We start from the raw sequence: 17,746 nt of genomic DNA on the forward strand, positions 1-17,746 counted from the left end.
CAGCCAGCTAGCCCCTCCCACCACCTTCCGTCTTTATTATTCTAGGCCCCGGCTTCTCCTCTGTGGAGAATGACGCCGTGGGGAGGAAGAATGGTCCAGATGCCAATGGATTTCTTCAAGCCTATCTGAGAAACCGTGCCCTTGCTCTGGGCATAGACAAACTCCTTGTATATTGCAAATATGCATGCAGTGACTTTTATACCCGGATGCCCACAGCAGCCCAGGACACAAAAGGGAGCTGCTCCCAAACACTAGAGAGTTGCTCAAGGTCAGAACTGGGGAGAACACAAGGAGTTTCCTGTCCCACCCAGTGACCCAGCTATTGTCAAAGATAGAGAAACTGAGGCCCAGACCCAGGAAGTCATTTATCTAAAGTCATACTTGGGGTAAGCTCGGGACTCAAGAGGCTTGGACTCTAAGCAGCCCAGAGTGGCTGTGTGATCTGAAGCAGAGAATTCGGTGGGCTTCAGTTGCCCCTTCTGTAAAGACAGAGCACGTATGTGGAGGGGAGGACCCCAGCTCTTCCCTCTTCCAAGGTCCCTTTTGGGGCCGACGGTTTATGCCTCTCTGTATACTGATGTAAAAGTGGGTGACAAGAAGCAGTAATAAACTGAGTTCAGACAATAATGGGCACCATCTTGACCAAACGTGAACTCGTTCCTCCTGGGATTTAAATGCTTATACCCCCACTGCTGGGCACCAATTCCACCTCTGGTCCTCCTTGTCCCCACAGAGACTGGTGCACCAGTTTTTACTGCTTTTCTGTGTCAGGGGTGGGTTATTCTCCAACTTCATCACCAAATCAAAAGTGCTATTTTTGGACACAGCAACCTGAGCAGTAAATAATTAATTTGTGTAATTAGAGGAAGAAGGCTTCAACCTGGCAATTTTTAACCAGGAGTCAATGCACCCATTGTACCAGCCTGGCCTTCTCACCCGACCCCCAACTCTGCCCACACACCTACCAGCTTCCCCAAATGCCTCCCCTTATTTGGGGACCAGCATTCCCATGACTGCCAGCAGGGTTCATGGAGTCAGATTCTGCTCCCTCCCCAACAAAGTTCCATTCTCTGCCTTGCTCCCCTACAGAAATTGGTCTGCCTGCAGCTGCCCCTCACAGCTTGCTTTCTCGACCCCCCAAAGCTGTGCCGGGCTCCAGGTCCAGGCTCTCTGCTCTCAGCACACAAGTAATCCACCTCCCCAGCTCAAGATGCCCCAACAATGCTGCGAGTTTGCATTTCAAGAAACTCCCATTAATATCAATTTACTTCACTGAAACCTCGGGTTCTTCATCAAGTTGATGATTTATGATAAAATCAATTAAATTACAGCCACTTAGGGCCCAGCCGCTTCCTCTCAGATTTCATTGGTGCGGGGCCCAAGTGTCTGGTGGAAAAATGCAAGTTTAGCTGGAGGCGAGGAAAGATAATTCTGCGGCTGAGAAAATTTAATGCAAAACAATTTCCAGGCAAAGCTGGGCGTCTGGACAGAAATGCAAGAGCCACCAGTTGGCCTGCGGAAATAACTATCTGGGGGTCAAAATATTTTTCTCCCTACCCCACCCCCCCATCATCCTGCATGGCTCCCTTCCTCCGTTTCCTTTGTGCTTGCTCACCCCCTCCCAAAGAGAGGCTTTGGGGGAATTTGAGCAGTACCCATGCCAGCCTCAAAACCGCCAAGACCCCTACCATCACAGGCTTTTTTCTCCCCTCCTCTCTTCTCTTCTCCTCTCCTCTCCTCCTCCCCACCCAGCTGTGCTAATTCCCCAGTCTCCCATGGCAAAGTTAAAGGTTCAAAGTGAAGATCAGGCGACGTGGGCAGATGGCACAGAAGGCCAGGGACCAAGCTAACTGGGTGCTGCTGTTTGTGCCTGTGGGAGGAAAGAAAGCACAGGCGGGAACAAGCCCGACCCCATGGTGAGGGCACAGGGCAGCAAAGTGTGCGCAGGGCTATCCCATCCAAAAGTACCAAGACCTGAGAACTCCATGTCCCCCTCCAGCCCTATGTGCTCACTTGTAAAACGATGCTGGACCAGACAAACCCGAACCCAAGCATACAGTATGCAAGTCATCAAATACAATAAGCAAAACACACATGTGCGTGTCAGCACACTTTCCTTATACCTCACATCCATCCTGCCCCTGCAAAGGGACAGTTCCCACCATCTCCCCACATCTGGGAAAATAAATACCAGGGGATCAACCTGGCATCGCCTTCCACTCCAAGAAGAGAGGCTTCTCCCGCCTTGGCTCTGTTTGGTTTTTGGTTTCCAGAGCAGGCAGGGAGTAAACACAGCTTCTCTGAAGCCATAAATCACCCCCTCTCCTACCTTCTCAGTTTAACACCCGGCCTCAGCGCAACCCCTTGTAGTTCCAGCTTCAAATAACCCGCGAGGTGCTAAAAGGCTCTGGCCATGGTGGCAGCTGGACTGTGGGAGCAGGGCCCAGCCGCCCCCCACCCCCACAGCTGCCCCTCACGTTTCCCGCACAACCCCGAGCTCCCAACTCTCCCGGAAGACCCTCCCCTGCCTCCCACACCCTTCCTGAGCCCGAGCGCTCCCCAGGCCCTAACCGGTCCTGTCCCCGCACCCACAGCCGCGCGTCCCTCCACGCCGCCCCGCGCGCTCCGCCTCCTCGGCCCCCGCCTCTGTCTTCCACCCTCCGGGTCGGCCTCTTGGGTCTCCCTCCCGACCCCAGGGACAGAGATGGGGGCGCTCAGACACCCTGCTCTCCACCCCGGCCGGCCTGGCGCCCGCTTGGCACCCACACCTACCTGTGCGGCCTCCGCTGGGCCGCGGGCAGCGGCGGGCTGCCGGCCAGGCCCGGGTCCCGGGGCGCATCCCGGTCCCGCCGGCCGGCGCGGGGAGAGGCCCAGCCGCCGCTGCCGCCGCTTTGTTCGGCCCTCCAGGCGGCGGCCGGCCGGCCGGCCCGCGTGGGGCTGCGGGAGGCGGGCGGGCCCGGCGCGGAGCGGGGTCGCGGCTTCGCGGCGCGAGCGGGCCGGAGCGGCCGGGCCGGGCGGGAGGAGCCGCGACTGCCCTGCCGGGGGGCGGCGGGGGGGTGGCCTGCGAGGCGAGGCGCGGGGAGCCGGGGGCGCCATGGCGGAAGGCGGGCGCGCGGCGGCTCTTCAATGTCACCGGCGAAATGGGTTCCATATGTCCAGCCCGGCGGAGGAGGGAGGGGAAGCGAGAGTTCTGGGCAGGACGGGACGGGAGGATGGGGGGCGCGGCGGCCAGGGGGTGATGGGGCGGGGGCAGCGACTGGAGAGGCGAGCAAGGTTGGCATTTTCCATTTTTCCCTGAAGTTGGCCAAAGCCATTGGGATGGAGGGAACTTTCTTTCCCTGTTTCCTTTTCTTTCCTGCAAGATGGGGGAGGGAGGAGATGAGTGAGGGTCGCGTCCGCATCCGTTTCTTCAGGCCGGAGGGTCAAGGGAGGAGATGTGGATTGGAGGTGAAAGGGAAAGTTCTCGGGCTGCTGGGAGATCAACTTCTTCTCCCCGTCCCTGAAGAGGGAAAGACACCAAACCCAGAAGGGCCGAGAGAGGCCGAGAGAGGATTCTGGGGGTTCAGGGTGTGAGAGACCCACCCCAACCACCAGTCCGGGCACCCTACTCCAGGGTGGCATTCTGTTTTGAAAGATTACAACCTTGAGGTTTGGGACGATGGTGGTGGGAGAGGAGCGTGAGGTGGCCAAGACATCTTGGCCATTCCTGGACACTTTGGTTCCTACCCCGGCTGCTCCAGGGCCTATTCTAGAGGCAGTTGCTTCTGGGATGGCCTCAGCTCTGAGCGGCCTGTAAGAAAGCAAAGTCTGGAGGCGCTTCTAGACCTTACAGCCCTCTCCTCAATCTGTGCTGCCCCCCCCCCGGGGGGGATGGGCTCTTTCTCTGCATTTCTGTCTCTATATTTCTCTTCTCTTCTCCTCTCTTCTCTCTCCGCCTTCCTAACCATTTCTGCGGTCTCTCTCCCTTTCTCGCAGTCCCTTTGTCTTCTCACACTCTGCTTCTCTCTTTGTCTTAAGTGAATTTGAATTGAGCTTTGATAAGGACTTGGGACCATCTTCAGAAATCACTTCTGGGCTCACTTCTTAGGCTCCCCTCTGGGCAATGTGGAGCCCTTGGCCTCAGGGCCCTGTCCTCTTCAGGGGATACCCCTCCCCCTTGTACTATGGAGACATCTTCTTCTACAGAGAAGGGGGCAAAGTGAGTGATTTCCTTACCACTTCCCTTCTCACTTAACTCTGGCTCTGTGTGTGTGTGTGTGTGTGTGTGTGTGTGTGTGTGTGTGTGTGTAGGCATGCGTGCGCTCACCAAGTTTAAGGGTCCTTCTGCCAGGACAGCCTCTCTGCCCCTCTGACCGTCTGTCTCCATCCTCCCTGTCATCCTCTCCATGGGCTCTGCCTTGACTTCCCACTTCAGAAAGGGATCCTGCTGCTTTTCCTCTTTCTGGGGCCCTCTCTTTTTGTTCCAACCTCTCTCTCCTCATCTTTCTATTTAACTCCTCTGGTCACTAAAGCGCCGGCAGCTCGTCTTCTTAAAAGTACAAGGGATACACACTATAATTACACAGAGAAAGTGGAGCCAAGCAGAGTCTGGGGAGAAGACAAAGTCAGCAGCTTCCCTAAAGGCCCTTCCATTAGATACCTCTCACCCCATCTCCTGCACAGCACAAAAGCAAGAGAGATGTGTGTGCAGCACGGGTAAGAATCAAGGTGCTTTGTGGCTAAATGAACCAAATATATATCTTTAAAAACAACAACAACATGACTTGCTAATTTGGGGGTAGGCCTATGTGCCTGGATGGAGGGCGTCAGGCCTCACATGGGAAGACTCAGCAAGGGACCAGCCACTGACCAAAGATAATGGTGGAGAGGGATGGTTTCTCTGCTTTTGTCTCCTGGGGAAGAGTCTGCGTGTGAGTTGGGGAAAAAGGAAGAGGAGGGGGTACCCCAGGGCCAGAAGAGACAAAGACCTGAAGGGGGCTGAAAGAATGGAGAGGAAAAGCTGGGGTGGGGGAACTCCACGTCATAGGCCAAGACAGCAGGGGGATGGGAGATGGAGAGGGGGGAGGAGTTGGAAAGACAGGGGCAGGGGCCTGTGAGATTGGCGCCCAGCTCTCCCCACTAGCTCGGACCTGTCCCAAAGAAGAAATCCTTCAGCCTTCTCCTCCAAAACAGGCCGAATTCGGAGGCTACTAACACCCACCATTCTACCCTCCATGCCCCTTTTCCTCTCCAAGGAAGAGTCCCCCCACCACCACCACCACCACCCCAGGGATCCCAAGACTTCGACTGAAATTTTGGAGCACTGCACTGGGGGCAAACTGGCCCTCTCCACATTCACACCCCTCTTTACTTTCCAAGTGATAGAGAAGGAAATACTTGCTTCCCACACTGAGTGTGTGTGGGATCCTCCAACACCCAAGAATGGGGGGCCTGAAGGGTCTGGAGCCCCCTCTCCTGCAAGTCTCTTTGCTGCCTCCTCCAGTCCTTCCCCCCCCTGTGATCTCCTGTCAAAGCTGACCCTGAATCCAGACTCTGCCCAGGAACTTTGAACTAGGCCAGGTAACGCCCCCATCCACCCCAGCCCAAGGTCCTGGCCTTTTTCTCTTTCTCCCTAAACCCGACTCAACCTAGACTCCCAGACTGAAAGGCTTCACCCACCCCCCACCCAATAAACTGCCTGTTAGCAAGGACCCGGCTCAGCGCCCACTTGGAGCTGAGCGTGGGAGTGAGTTCCTGGAGGCACCAGGTCTGGAGCCTGGGCAGCCTCTCTAGGACACAACCCAATGCCATGAATAATTAGCACCTGGGCGAGGCACGGCGCTAATTTTCCTGCTCAAAGGTTTACACCAGCAGGCAGAGTTAAGTATCACAGATAATAGTGACTATAAAGTCAGTTGGCCGGGCTCCAGCCATGGAAGGAGAAGCCAGCAGCCCCAACTGAACTTGGCAAAGGCTCTGCCCCTCATGTGTAACAACTTTGGGGTGCAGCACAAAACATCCCCCAAAGCCACCTCTGGCTTTGCTCTCCACCAGCAGACTCTTCCCTAAGGAGGAGATCCTGGACCTCCACATGAAACCGGAGGAGAAAGTTACCAGCTCTCCCCCTCTCCCAAACTGTACCCCCTTTACTCCCTCTTTTGGAGGGGGGCTGAGGGAGAGGACCCCCCCACACACCCAACACTTTCCAACTTTCTGGGACCACCTGAGTCCGGAACATTTTCTTTTCTAGAAAAACTTAGAAAACTTCTCCCTGCTTTTAGCCCCAAACACACATAGTTCCTCACTGCTGAGGAAACTTTCTTTGTTTCAGGAGGTCGAAGGAAGGCTACTGGGGTGTGAATTCACTTCCTTGTTTTGTTAGACAGGAGTGGGGGGGCAAAGCTTTCAGCTTCCCTCCCTGCCCTTCAGCCTCGACCTCCATTGTCTCCCCCAGTTTGGGTAGCTCTCCTTTCCCCTCGGCACCCTGTCATCCGCATCAATCCTACAGATGAAGCTTTAATACTCTACCGGAATCCTTTCAGCCCACGCCAGCCCAGCCGCAGAGGACTTCTGTTTGGGCCCCCATCGATGACAAACAATCTCTGCCTCCACCGCCAATCCTAGCTTTCCCTGCCTCCACCTCTCTTGCCCCCAGGCTCCCTCTGCCTTCAGCCTTGGGTTCTTTACCCCCCAGGCTGGCATCGGAGCAGCCAAACTCCTGGAGGGGAACCGCTGAAAAATGAAGCTCTGTCTGCTGCTGCAGGAATGTGGCCTCCATCAGGCGCCCAAATATAATTTTTATATTAGGTCGTGGTCTTTGACTGGGTTTATATGCCAATGAGGCATTTCTGGTTTACCAAATTTATACAAATCTCGCCTTAATTGATAATCACAGATGCTGTAATTTAAGACCTCCAGCTATAGAGCTTTCATATTAACTGCTGATATATTACTGCAAATCGTCTGAAATAACCAACTCCTGGGAGCAGAGCGGAGAGAGAGGAAGTGCCTCCGAGAGTGACTCTCTCCCGGCCGCAGAAATAGCCCAGCTTCCACAGCATTTTCTGTGAGAAATGATTTATCGAAGACACGGCCATAAACAACACAACTCGCTCACAAACACACGCAGACGCACGCGCGCGCGGACACACACACACACACACACACACACACACACAATGGCTGGCATGCCGGCTGAGAAGCTGACACCCATATTGCTATAAATCAAGAAAAAGGTTGGAGGAGAGGGAGAGGGAGAGAGGGAGAGAGATAGAGAAGAGGAATATTCCTAAAATCTCTATGCAATGCCTCAATGGGTATAAACACACAGAGCACCGTGTGAAGAGAAATGGCAGGAAATGAAGATGGCTATTTGTCACATTTTACGACAATAACATTAATAACAAACAATAAATTTACATGGACACAGAAGACGCGGTAGGTAGTGAGAAATCCCTTCTACTTACAATACCCCAGCCCGCGGTGTGGCTCCGGCTGCGGGGCTGTTTTATTGCTGCCTCCCTCTCTTTTTCTCTCTCTCTCCCTCTCTCTCCCCCTCTCTTTTTTTCTCGGGGTACAGGCTTGTTTTTCAAAGGACAGTTGAATTGCACGTCAGAAACAGGGAGACCGAGCCTGCGATTTTCCTGACGAATACATATCTATTCTGCAACCTCGGCATTAATTATTTAATGAATCACGTGACCAGGAGGGGGAAGGGGGTCTTTCGATTTCAGGCTCAGAGGACCACTATGACCTTCCCCTTCAGGAGGAGAGATTTTCCTGCAAAATAGGTTCCCCCCAACCCACCAATGGAATAGTAGCGAGTTCTCCTCTCTCCTACATTCACATCTGTATCTGCTGTGTCTCCACGCTCCCTAACCAACCCCCACCCCAGACACACTTACCCACAGCCCACCTCTCCTCTCTCCCTTCTCCTCCTGCTTCTGCTTAGTTCGTGGAGGTGCAGAAATAGTCTGCAGGGGCGTCTGGGGGGTGGGGTGGGATGGGCGCAGAGTCCTTCTCCGAGCCCCCGGATTTCTCAGCATCCAGGTCCTCGCTCTGCATCCTTTAAGATGAAGATTCCCCCAACTCTATTCTCTCCCTCACTCCTGGGGTATTTATTTTAGTGAGACCCACTCCCCCTCTTTCTTAAATAACCACCAAAATGTCTAAAGGGACCAGCTTCAAAAGAAACACTTCATCATAAGTCCAGAATACATATATGCATAAGGAACAGGGCTTCTGGCTTCAACTAGCTTTTTAAAAAAATCCTTTGTGGTACCTTTTGAAAGGGCAGAAAAGGGACAGGGCGAAGAAATGACTTGGGAGCTTCCAGAGTTGAGAGTAACCGCAAGGGGGACTTTTTTTCCTTGTGTCGTTACTATTCTAGGGAACCAAATTCTCCTGACCGATTGAGAATATACTCTAGAGACAAAGACCTGGACTCAGATTCCTACACAAAAGAAGTGGACACTCCATCTCTCTGTACCTATGTCACACTGTCTCAGTCCCTCCCCACCCCCCAACACACTAGTGAAGACAGCTGGAGATTTGAACTGGAGGGGAGGGGAGGGAAAGGGAAGAAAGAGGCTTTGAAGTTGGCCTGACAGCCCCATCCCTATTTCCCAGGTGTTAGTACCCTGTGCTTCCAATCCGCAGACAATGGAGACAGCTCAATAGGAAGAAGATGGGGGGGGTCGTATAGTAAAGGGTTAAACACTGGTGATGATAGGAGAAATCCATTCCCTCGGCCTAGAGAGAGACACACGTACACAGACTTCATCTCAGATATAAACAAAACAAAAAAATCCTCCCAAACCTTCACATACAGCTTGGCGCCAGAAGGAGCAGACCAGTTAGAGTCTTTGGCCAGCGGTGTGGGATGGGGTTGCAAAGGGAAGCAGAGAAGACATTCCTGCAGGAGCCCCTCGCCCCCACTCCCGGCCTTATCTTCAGCAGCTCCGGGGTAGCCGCAGCTGCAGGGACCGGAGGACCCAGGGAGGACTGGTGCCCTTTGGGGAGGGGGTGTGGGGCTCCAGGCCCGCCAGTGGTTTGTTTGGAGGGGTCAGAAGTAAAAGCGACTCGATGGGGAGAAGGCTGCCATCCTGGGGGCCCCAACCAATCCCCGAAGAAACTGCCACCCCCTTCTGGAGCCGGGTCTGGTCTGGCGGTAGCGGCAGCGAGGCCCCTGCCAGAGGCCCTGGGCCAGCCAGGAACCCTCGAAACCCCGCTCCTGACGACGACACTTGGGTGGGGCGCCGGCAGGCCCCCGGCTCTGTAGGGGGGTAGTCAGCTTTGATTGTGCGGAGACAAAACCCAGACTGGTATAGAATTCAGCCCTGCGCCCGGCTCCACTGAGGGCAGCTCTCTGCAAGGTCCTGGCCAGAAATCCATTAAAACTGGTCCCACAAAGCAAAGCACCCCACTAAAATCTAAAAAGAAAAAATACGAGAGGGAGTGGGCAGAGGGAGGGGGGAGGAGAGGGATGGTGCTGGAACCTGCGAAGACAGCAGTCTCTGAAACCGAGACATCATTTTGAAAGAGGAGAGAAAAGAAGCGCCAATGACACGAAGGCACGCCGGGCAGGTTCTGTGAAAATGCCCACACTCTTTTCGGATCCTGGGAATGTCCATGTTCAAATAAACAAGCGCCCGGGCGCGAGCAGAGCGCTTTCTTGCTGCCGATAAAGTGAACGTTTATACTGTGAGAAAGGCGAGATTGATTTACGAATCTGAACGCGCCGGTTTTATGGCCCATCGCAAATCCGTCAGCGCTCAACTCACGCTGGGAAACTTCCCAACTCGGCTTTCCAACCAGACCCCCCTCCCGGGCTGCCGCTGCCCAGGGAGACCCACCGCGGGCGGCCCCTGTCAGCCCAGGCAGGGTGCAAGCAGGAGGGGGAGCGGGGAGGGCCGATGGAAGAAGAGGGGTCCAAAGGTTCGGAGAACAGGAGGTGAGCCCAAGGGCCAGAGGCGCCTGCCTGCTCGAAGGGCTCAGCTTTGCAGAGGTCAGAGGGCTTGGAGTGAGGGGGCAGGAAGGTCCCCAACGGGGGGGGGGGAGTTTGAAACCCTTGAAGGAACCCCCACCTTCTGTTTCCATTGTTTTCCCGCTTTCCCTCTGATGGACCTTGAATCCTCACGTTGCAGAGTAGCATTCGAAGACCCAGGTGACTAGATCTTTGTCACCTGGGCCCACAGAGGGCTCACAATTGGTTATCTGCCCTTATGAGTAATGGGTGCACATTTTCCCTGAGCCTCAAATATTTTCATCCCAGGAGCAGTCCGGCCTGCTTTTTCTTACCAAGGCCTCCAGCCCCTGCATTTAGTAAGCCATTCAGGGACAAAGGAGAGGATACCAGCACCTGTGATTTCTCCTCACCTGAAACAGTCCCCAAGATACAGGAGACAATTTACAAAATGCAAACCAACACCCCACATACTTCTCAGCAAGGTTCTGTCTCTCCTAATCTGAACACAAGGGAACATTTCCTCTCCCCAGCTGGAGTCTGTCGGTGTGTCTGTCTGTCTTTGTCTCTATCCCCTCAAGAGGATGGCTGGCTGCTGGGGTCGATGTTTAAGATACAGCACATAGAACACAGGTTTGAAAAGGCTCTGTGTTCAGAGTTCACATCCTAGTCAACTGTCCATGCATCTCTTAAAATTAAAAGTTGCTGGAAACTTTGGTTAACATGGCACAGCAGTCCCTGGAAATGATCAGCACAGCCTGCCCTGACCCATTCCCCCTTCTCTCTCTTGCTCCTCTGGTGGGGAGGTATTCTGTGGGTTCTGTGAGTAGCTGGACAGTGGGGAGTGAGGAAGCGGGTGAGAGTGATTAGAGAAGAAGCTTCCTAAACAAAGGAACGTCCAAAAAAATGGGTTATGAGGCTGTGGGTTAGGATAACACACCTTGAGAGATAGTAGCCATGGTGGGAGCCCTCTCTCCTTAGCACCAGGGATTTGTTCCCCTAGCCCTCTGAAGCCCCTGGACCTCTCATATCTGCCTCCCTTTGTCTTTCTCCCCTCGGCTCCCTCCAAGGAAACAGGAAAGAAGGAGGGAAAAACAGACTTGGGGGTGGTGGAGTCTGGCAGAGGGAAGAAGCACCCGCCTTCACTCCTCCAGCTCAGCTTAACTTTTTTATTCCTTTACCCCATGGAGAGTAATAGAAGAATAATCCAGAAATTCCAAGATAGCAAAGAAGGGGTTGGGGGCTTGTGGGGGCTGGAGATGATGGGACACACAACAGCCCAACGATCCCTCCCTGCAGAGGTGTGACTTTCCTTTCTGGGCAGGAGGCAAGAGCCAACACAATGTCCAGTCTCGGAGAGGTCAAGGGGCTTCCGAGGTCATTTTGTGGTTCTAATACTGAGCTAATCGCCTAGAAAACGTGGCCTCTCCATGAACTCTCTCTCCTGCCAGCCTCCTGCTTCCAAACCCTCAGTGAGCCCCAGGGAAAAGGGGCCAGCGCATTCTGGTCTGAGGCAGAGCCCACTGGCTCTCTCACCCTCAGAAGCAGGGCTGGGGGGGGGGCGTGTGCAGGAAAAGGCCCCCAAACCTAGAGAGTAAAAGGGAACCAAAAACACTGAGCCTCCAGGAAGAAGGGAGGGGGCAGAGTTGAAGAGGAAGATTCCGGGTGTCAACGAACCTTGCCTGTAAACGGAACAGTTTCCTGCTCCAGAGAGTTGCAAATATTTGTCTACAATCCCAAGCTAGACATAAAAAGAAAAGAAGAAGAAGACATCCATCTATACCCAGCTCCGAGGTTGGGGCATTCCTTCCCAAACCTGCATGCCATTTTTCCAGGAGGTGGCAGTGACAACAGCTCACCGGTAAACAAACATGTGGGACACCAGCCCCCAGTATAGACAAGCAGAGTCACGGAACACGCGGGCCACTAGTGTACCTCACCTCGCTACACACACACACACACACACACACACACGCACACACAGGCACACTTCCCAGGCCCTCCTGCATTTTCTAAAACCAGAAAAGCACATCTGAGCCATCTCACAAACAACCTTTTCTGGGGTATTTCTGGGGTCCTAACACCTCAGTTCCAATCAGTTCAAACACTCTCCAGGTGGCAGCCCCCTTCTCTCCCTGATCCAAGCATCAGTCACCATAAAAAGCAGCAAACCTGACCGAGCGTCCACCATAAAAATCCCTCAAAGATAGTTGAAAAAGAAAAAGGAGGCGAGAAAGTGTTTTTTCTTTCCCTTGTAAAAAGAGCTCATAAAACAATCCCCCCCCCCAAAAAAAAAAAAAAGCCCAGGCAGGGGCTTTGTTACCTTTGCGCTTCTTGCCTCCTCTCGGCCTGAACTCCGAGGATCCCATTCATGACGGATGCCTTCTTCCAAACTGAGAGAAAAAAGTTTTCAACTTTATGGTTCCAAATTTTTTCCCCCTCGCAGATCCGGGAGTGGCGGCTAACACTTTTTTCCCCCAACAGCCGGTCTGCGGAGATTTGCTGTTGAATAATAACAAAGGAGAGAGGATACGTATTTAAAGAAAAGAAGTGATTAATGGTTTTCTGTATAATTCTCACATTTTTCTTAGCTCTTGTCTACACAGAATGGCTGTGAACTTTAAGCTCCATAGAAATCTTTTTTTTTATTCTATTCATACCTTCCTAAGAGCAGCTTTGATTTGGTTCTATAGAGACATTCCTGGGGGGGGCATATGCTTTTTAAGAACTATTTTCCCCCTCCAGAAGGGAAGGGCCACAGCATCCCCTGGCAGCTAAACATCACACCGCGATTCCAGTGAAAACAAAGCTCGCTGCTGCTCTCAACCTCCAGGTCTGGGAGATTTGCCTGCAGCATTGAACCGGCCCGTTCAAACACCCTTTTCTGTGATGGACCCCGGCCCCATCTCTCCCTGCCCAGTCCCAAATGCCCCCGGGGGCCTGCAAACCGAAGGAATGCAAAAGAAATAACAGTAAAACGAACTGGTGGAATTGGCTATTTTTTTATTATTATTTTCTGAAGGGAGATGGGTCCGAAAAACAGAAAAACAACTTTTAATTGCATATGCTCTCCTAGAGCCTGGAGCTTGGCGGAGGTGAGATGGCTCTACCCGGGACCAGAGCCCTGAGGCTGGAGCCCCCCAGACCTTAGAACTTCTCTTGGGTGTGGGCCCCCAAAGTGGCCCAAGCCTGACAGAGCTTCTAATAAGGGTCACCTGCACCCCTCCTCCAACCCCCGCTCCATTCTAGGGGTGACTGGGACCTCAAGAGACAGAAAGCTATTTGGTCCCCAGTCGTACTTTCGATACTTTCTATGAGAAAGAAAATGAAAATTAATACAGGAGCAGGGCTTCACAAAAGAGGCCATTTGTCTTCTTGATTATCTATTTGCTTGTCAGAGTTTGAGCTATGGCACCGGCTAGCTCCTTTGTAATATAAAAATACTCTGAAAACCTGCAAACACCCAGAAACATCTGTGCAAAAAATTAGACTCATTAAAGCCTTAAACACCTCAGAGGAAAACGATACCTTCTTACGCGGAGGAAAGAGGCCGGCCGCGCAGAATCCTCTCTCGGAACTTTAATAAGCAAAGAGCCGTCTGTCTAGAAGGAGACAGCTTAACCGCATTTTATTTGCTTATGACAAATAAATCATGATATGAAAGCCTTTGCCATACTTAAGCCTCTTGTGTCCTACAATGAAACATTCCCCCCCCCTCATTAGGGATTGGAGGCAGCCCTCCCAGTCCTTTCAATCCATTTTTGGACTAGAGGGAAAAAAATTAAAAGCCCCAAACAAAACACACCCACCCCAAGAGGAAAACAAACCAGCTACCACAATTTGGAGTCCTCTGAGACAGAGATTCCCATCGGATCCTTAGGCAAAAATTCCTCGACCACATAAATGTGAGGCTGAATGGACTGGGGTGCTTAAAATATACACTGGGTGGCATTTGTCTGCATCTTTATATCAAGGTTTCAACAAAAACACGCCGTGCTGGTCACAAGAAACCAAACATTTATTTCTATTGTCACTCTGTACAGGACACACATTTTCACACCAACGAAGGGTTCTAGCCTCAGGTTGCCCCAGAACTAGGAAGGGGCCTGGTTTGGAATGTCAGAAAGAGAATAGGAAAGAGGACGCACATGACATAAAATAATAATAATAATTAATAATAATAATAACCAATGCAACAACGGTAAACTATGGGAGAGGTCTCTGTAACCTCATCTCCCGGTGGGAAGGGCAGGACATCTTACTTCCTAGCTTCACATTCACTTCAGTCTAGGAGAAAAGGCCTCCACTGTACAACTCCTGATGGGGGAGAGGGTGGTGCTGGCTCTCAGAACACAACCACCCCCCCCCCAGCCCACCTGGAAAGGCTTGACCTTCTAAAGGAAGACCCTCCTGGTCTCCAAGTCTCTCTCTTTCTCTTGGACTCAATTGCCCTGCCCTGCTCCCGCGTGGCCCAGGCAGCCCCCACCTCCACTTGTTCCCTTCCTGCCGCCCCTCCCGGAGCCCCCCCACCCCAGAGGTGGAAGGGGGTGAGCGGTCAGCGTCCCGTGAACGCCCACGGAGGGGGAGGGAGGGTGTGTGTGTGTGTGTGTGCGCGCGTGTGTGTATGTTTGTTACCGTGGCCAAAACACTGTGCTATCTGGCAGTCAGAGGGTGCTTTCGCTGGGTGTCAGGAATGGGGGACAAAGAAAGAAAATCCAGGCTGTCTTCCAGCAGCGGCAGCAGCAGAGGCGGCGGCGGCCGGGCCGGGCCTCATTTGTTAGCCGGGTGTCGAGGTAATGGTCGCCACCGAGGCCCGTCCTCTCCTCGGCAGAGTAAACAAGACAGATGGGCCTGGGCTTGGCGTGATTAAAGATGAAACGTGGATCCATCTTCGCCAAAGCTGAAAATGAGGAGTGCAGCCTCCTCCTATTTCTCTTTCTGTCTTTTTCTTTCTTCCTTCTTCTTCTTTTTCTTCTTCTTCTTTTTTTTTTTTTTTTTAAGGAAGAAAGCAAGAGACTTGAACCTTGCTTCTGGGGGGCCTCGCCCGCCTCCCTATTGTCATTTCTATAAATAAAGCTTCCCCTCCCCCCCTCCTCTGCATTTATTCTTGTAAATAGACAAAGTGGGGGGAGGGCAGGTAGGCTTTTCGGGGCCCAGGCCCCAGGGTCCCCTCCCGCATCGCCCCCTCATCGCCCCCCCCCCGCCCCCCGCGCTCGCAACCCACCCCCACCCCGAGGTTCGCGGCCCCCGCGCGGGGGGGGGGGGGACACTAGAGCGCGGGGGGGCCTCCGTTGGGCCGGCCAGGGGGCCCTCCGGCTGCGCTTGCGGGGCCTCCGGAGCGGATCTTGGTGTTGGGCAACTTGTGGTCTTTTTTCCACTTCATTCGCCGGTTCTGGAACCAAATCTTGATCTGGCGCTCCGAGAGGCAGAGCGCGTGGGCGATCTCCACCCTCCGGCGCCGCGTCAGGTAGCGGTTGTAGTGAAATTCCTTCTCCAGCTCCAAGACCTGCTGGCGAGTGTAGGCGGTCCGAGAGCGCTTGGGCTCCCCGCCGGCGTAATTGGGGTTTACTGGACACACACAGAGAGAGGGAGAAAGAGAAAGTTTTATTGCCCCGAAAGGGAGGAGGGAAAGCCCTTTCTTCCAGCTACCGCAGTGTCTCCCTCCCTCCCTCTCCCGCCACCCCTTCTTCCTCCAGGGGGGTGGGGAAGAAAGAGAAAGTGGCACCCCAGGAAGAGCAAGAGAACCTCTAAGTTTTGGAGGGTTGTTGTTTGGGGGTGGGGGGTGGAGGGAGCAAGGAGGAGGAATTGTCACAATGTTTTAATTGCTCCTCTCCCCCCCCACCACTTGGCCTGGGGCCCGGGATGGGAGAATGAGGGGTGAAAGAGGGAGGGGGTCTTCACTAAACCTTTCTTCTGTTAGTTCCCACCCTCTCTGCTCAGATTCCAAGCAGTGCCTGCCCCCAGCAAAAACTTTTGCCCACTTCTCAAGCCAAGAAGGCAGACTAGAAGAAAAGAAGGAAAAAATAAATACTGGGAGTTCACTCTACTCTCCGCTTAAATACAGATTACCTCCTCCCCTTCTCCTCCCCCACTTCTTACACCCCTCCCCAATTTCCAACTTCACTGAGACTGCATCTCCCTGGCGAAAAAGCCTCTTTGCGAATGGCAAAGAGGATGGGGAACCGACTTCAAAGGCGCGGGGCCCACCAGGCCATAAAAATTTATGGGGGATGTAATTATGTGGCTCTGAAAACAGGCGACCGTAAATCTCTGGCAATGGCGAGTTTATAGCGGGGACAATTGGCTTCCCCCAGCTTCCCCCCACCCCCCCATGCCTAGGAGGTCCCTTTGGTGTAAAGCGCCGGGGGTGGGAGGGGGAAGGGGTGCCCACGCACTCACCCGTGCTCACGTGAACTTTGCGCATCCAGGGGTAGACGACGGGCTCTTTGCACGCGGAGTGGGACGGGCTGGGGTGCAGGGGGTTCTGGGCGCAGGGAGGCGGCGGGGGGCTGCTGCTGACCGCCTCGCAGCGCTGGCCGGGCTCCGGGAGGAGGGCTCCGGAGGGCGGCGGTGCGGGAGCCCGAGGGGACAGCCCGGGCGGTGGCGGGGGCGGCGGAGGCGGTGGCGGGGGCGGCGGGGGCCCAGGGTCCCGGCAGGCCGCGTAGCGCTGCACGGTGCACGCTGCGCGCCGCCCGAAGCCCGCCTCCGGCTGGAAGCTGCTCTCTCGCCTCTGGCCGCCGGCGTAGTACCCCGGCGAGTGGTCGCTGGGTAGGTAATCGCTCTGTGAATATTCCTCGCACGGAGGGAACTTGGGGTCGACATAGTTTGAGTTGATCAAAAAAGAACTCATAGCCATTAATTTCTGGGAATTGTCCACAAAATATACTAAAATTTATTCCGACCCCTGACTCGTTTTCCTGTTTCCGAAAGCCCTCCTACTTACTGTCAAGTGAACAAAGTTAGGGGCCCACGTGATCCTCGGAGCCAATGGCCGCCCCGCCTGCGATTCCCGGATAAGGAAATCTGCTCACCCGGACCCTACTCCAGCCAAAGAGGTTTATTTCCCCTTCTTCTCTCTCCCCCCCCTCCCCACTCAGGCAGCACCAGGATTTACATAGGGCTCCTGCGGGGCGACCGCCTCCTTGCCTCGCCTCTCCAGGATCAGGGAGAGGGAGGGAGAGAGAGGGAGAAGGAGCAAGCAGGTTGCCACCCGAGGGCCTATTGGGGCGCTGGGCAGAGCGCTATCCCTGGCTCCCCTCCAAAGTTGGGGCTCCGGGTGTGACCCCTCCTGTCCTGCTTCACCTCTGCCTGGCATTCCCTACCTTCCTTAGCCCCCCGCCAGGCCCTCCTCACGACGGGAGGGAGCCCCTGCGCCCAGTGTCCGTGCGGAGAACTTAAGTGAGGGGCGTTCTAGGGGCTCCGCCTGGAGAGGGGAACCCACACGGGGAAAAGGCACTGAGCCTGGGGCTTTTCCCTGCAGCCGCATGGGGAGGGGTAGGGAGTGAGAGAAGAGGCGTCGGAGCAAGCAGGCGGGTGCACGGAGGGACTTGTCAGAGATGAATGGAACCGCGGGCGGATCGATAGGAAATTCATGCACTAATTCGGGGAGACCTCGCCTTCCAAATCGCATTTAGCTGCGCTATTAGTTTGGCTGTGTCAGTCAGTCCGTCTGTTCCCCTCTCTTATCCACTCCTCCCCTTCCCCACGCGGCCCAAGCCGGCAGAAACGACTTGGTTTCCCACACTGAACGTGAACACTGGAGTAAAAAACCTCCAACTTTGGAGAGCACGTTGAATAGCAATT

General features: G+C 54.2%; 2 protein-coding genes across 9 annotated transcripts in view; both read right to left on the reverse strand.

The window, feature by feature from the left end:
* Positions 1–17,746, reverse strand: part of HOXB3 (homeobox B3) — a 41,106-nt gene that overhangs the window by 12,209 nt on the left and 11,151 nt on the right. For 2 of the 7 annotated variants that reach the window (XM_084983080.1, XM_084983085.1), the window contains exons 1-3: positions 13,472–15,112; positions 12,267–12,445; positions 2,773–3,355 (exon numbers count right to left, since the gene is read on the reverse strand). Coding sequence is in view for 1 of the 7 variants with exons in the window: in XM_084983085.1 (XP_084839211.1) it covers positions 2,773–3,355; positions 12,267–12,312 (629 nt within the window). In the remaining 6 variants the exon portion in view is untranslated. Of the gene's footprint in view, positions 1–2,772; positions 3,356–7,445; positions 7,636–12,266; positions 12,446–13,471; positions 15,113–17,746 lie in introns of those variants that run through there. The other 5 variants (XM_084983079.1, XM_084983082.1, XM_084983083.1 and 2 more) reach the window with 4 other exon arrangements.
* Positions 13,938–16,875, reverse strand: HOXB4 (homeobox B4). 2 transcript variants are annotated; one of them, NM_001431315.1, is given in 4 exon segments: positions 13,938–15,196; positions 15,198–15,221; positions 15,223–15,511; positions 16,343–16,861. In NM_001431315.1, coding segments are annotated over 4 exon segments (837 nt in total). In that variant the 5' UTR covers positions 16,800–16,861; the 3' UTR covers positions 13,938–15,129.

Source organism: Sus scrofa, chromosome 12, assembly GCF_054392235.1.
Source record: "Sus scrofa isolate SSC_HxYL_T2T_F1_AM1 chromosome 12, Sscrofa_HxYL_maternal_Yorkshire_Landrace_v2.0, whole genome shotgun sequence".
NCBI classification, from domain to species: domain Eukaryota; kingdom Metazoa; phylum Chordata; class Mammalia; order Artiodactyla; family Suidae; genus Sus; species Sus scrofa.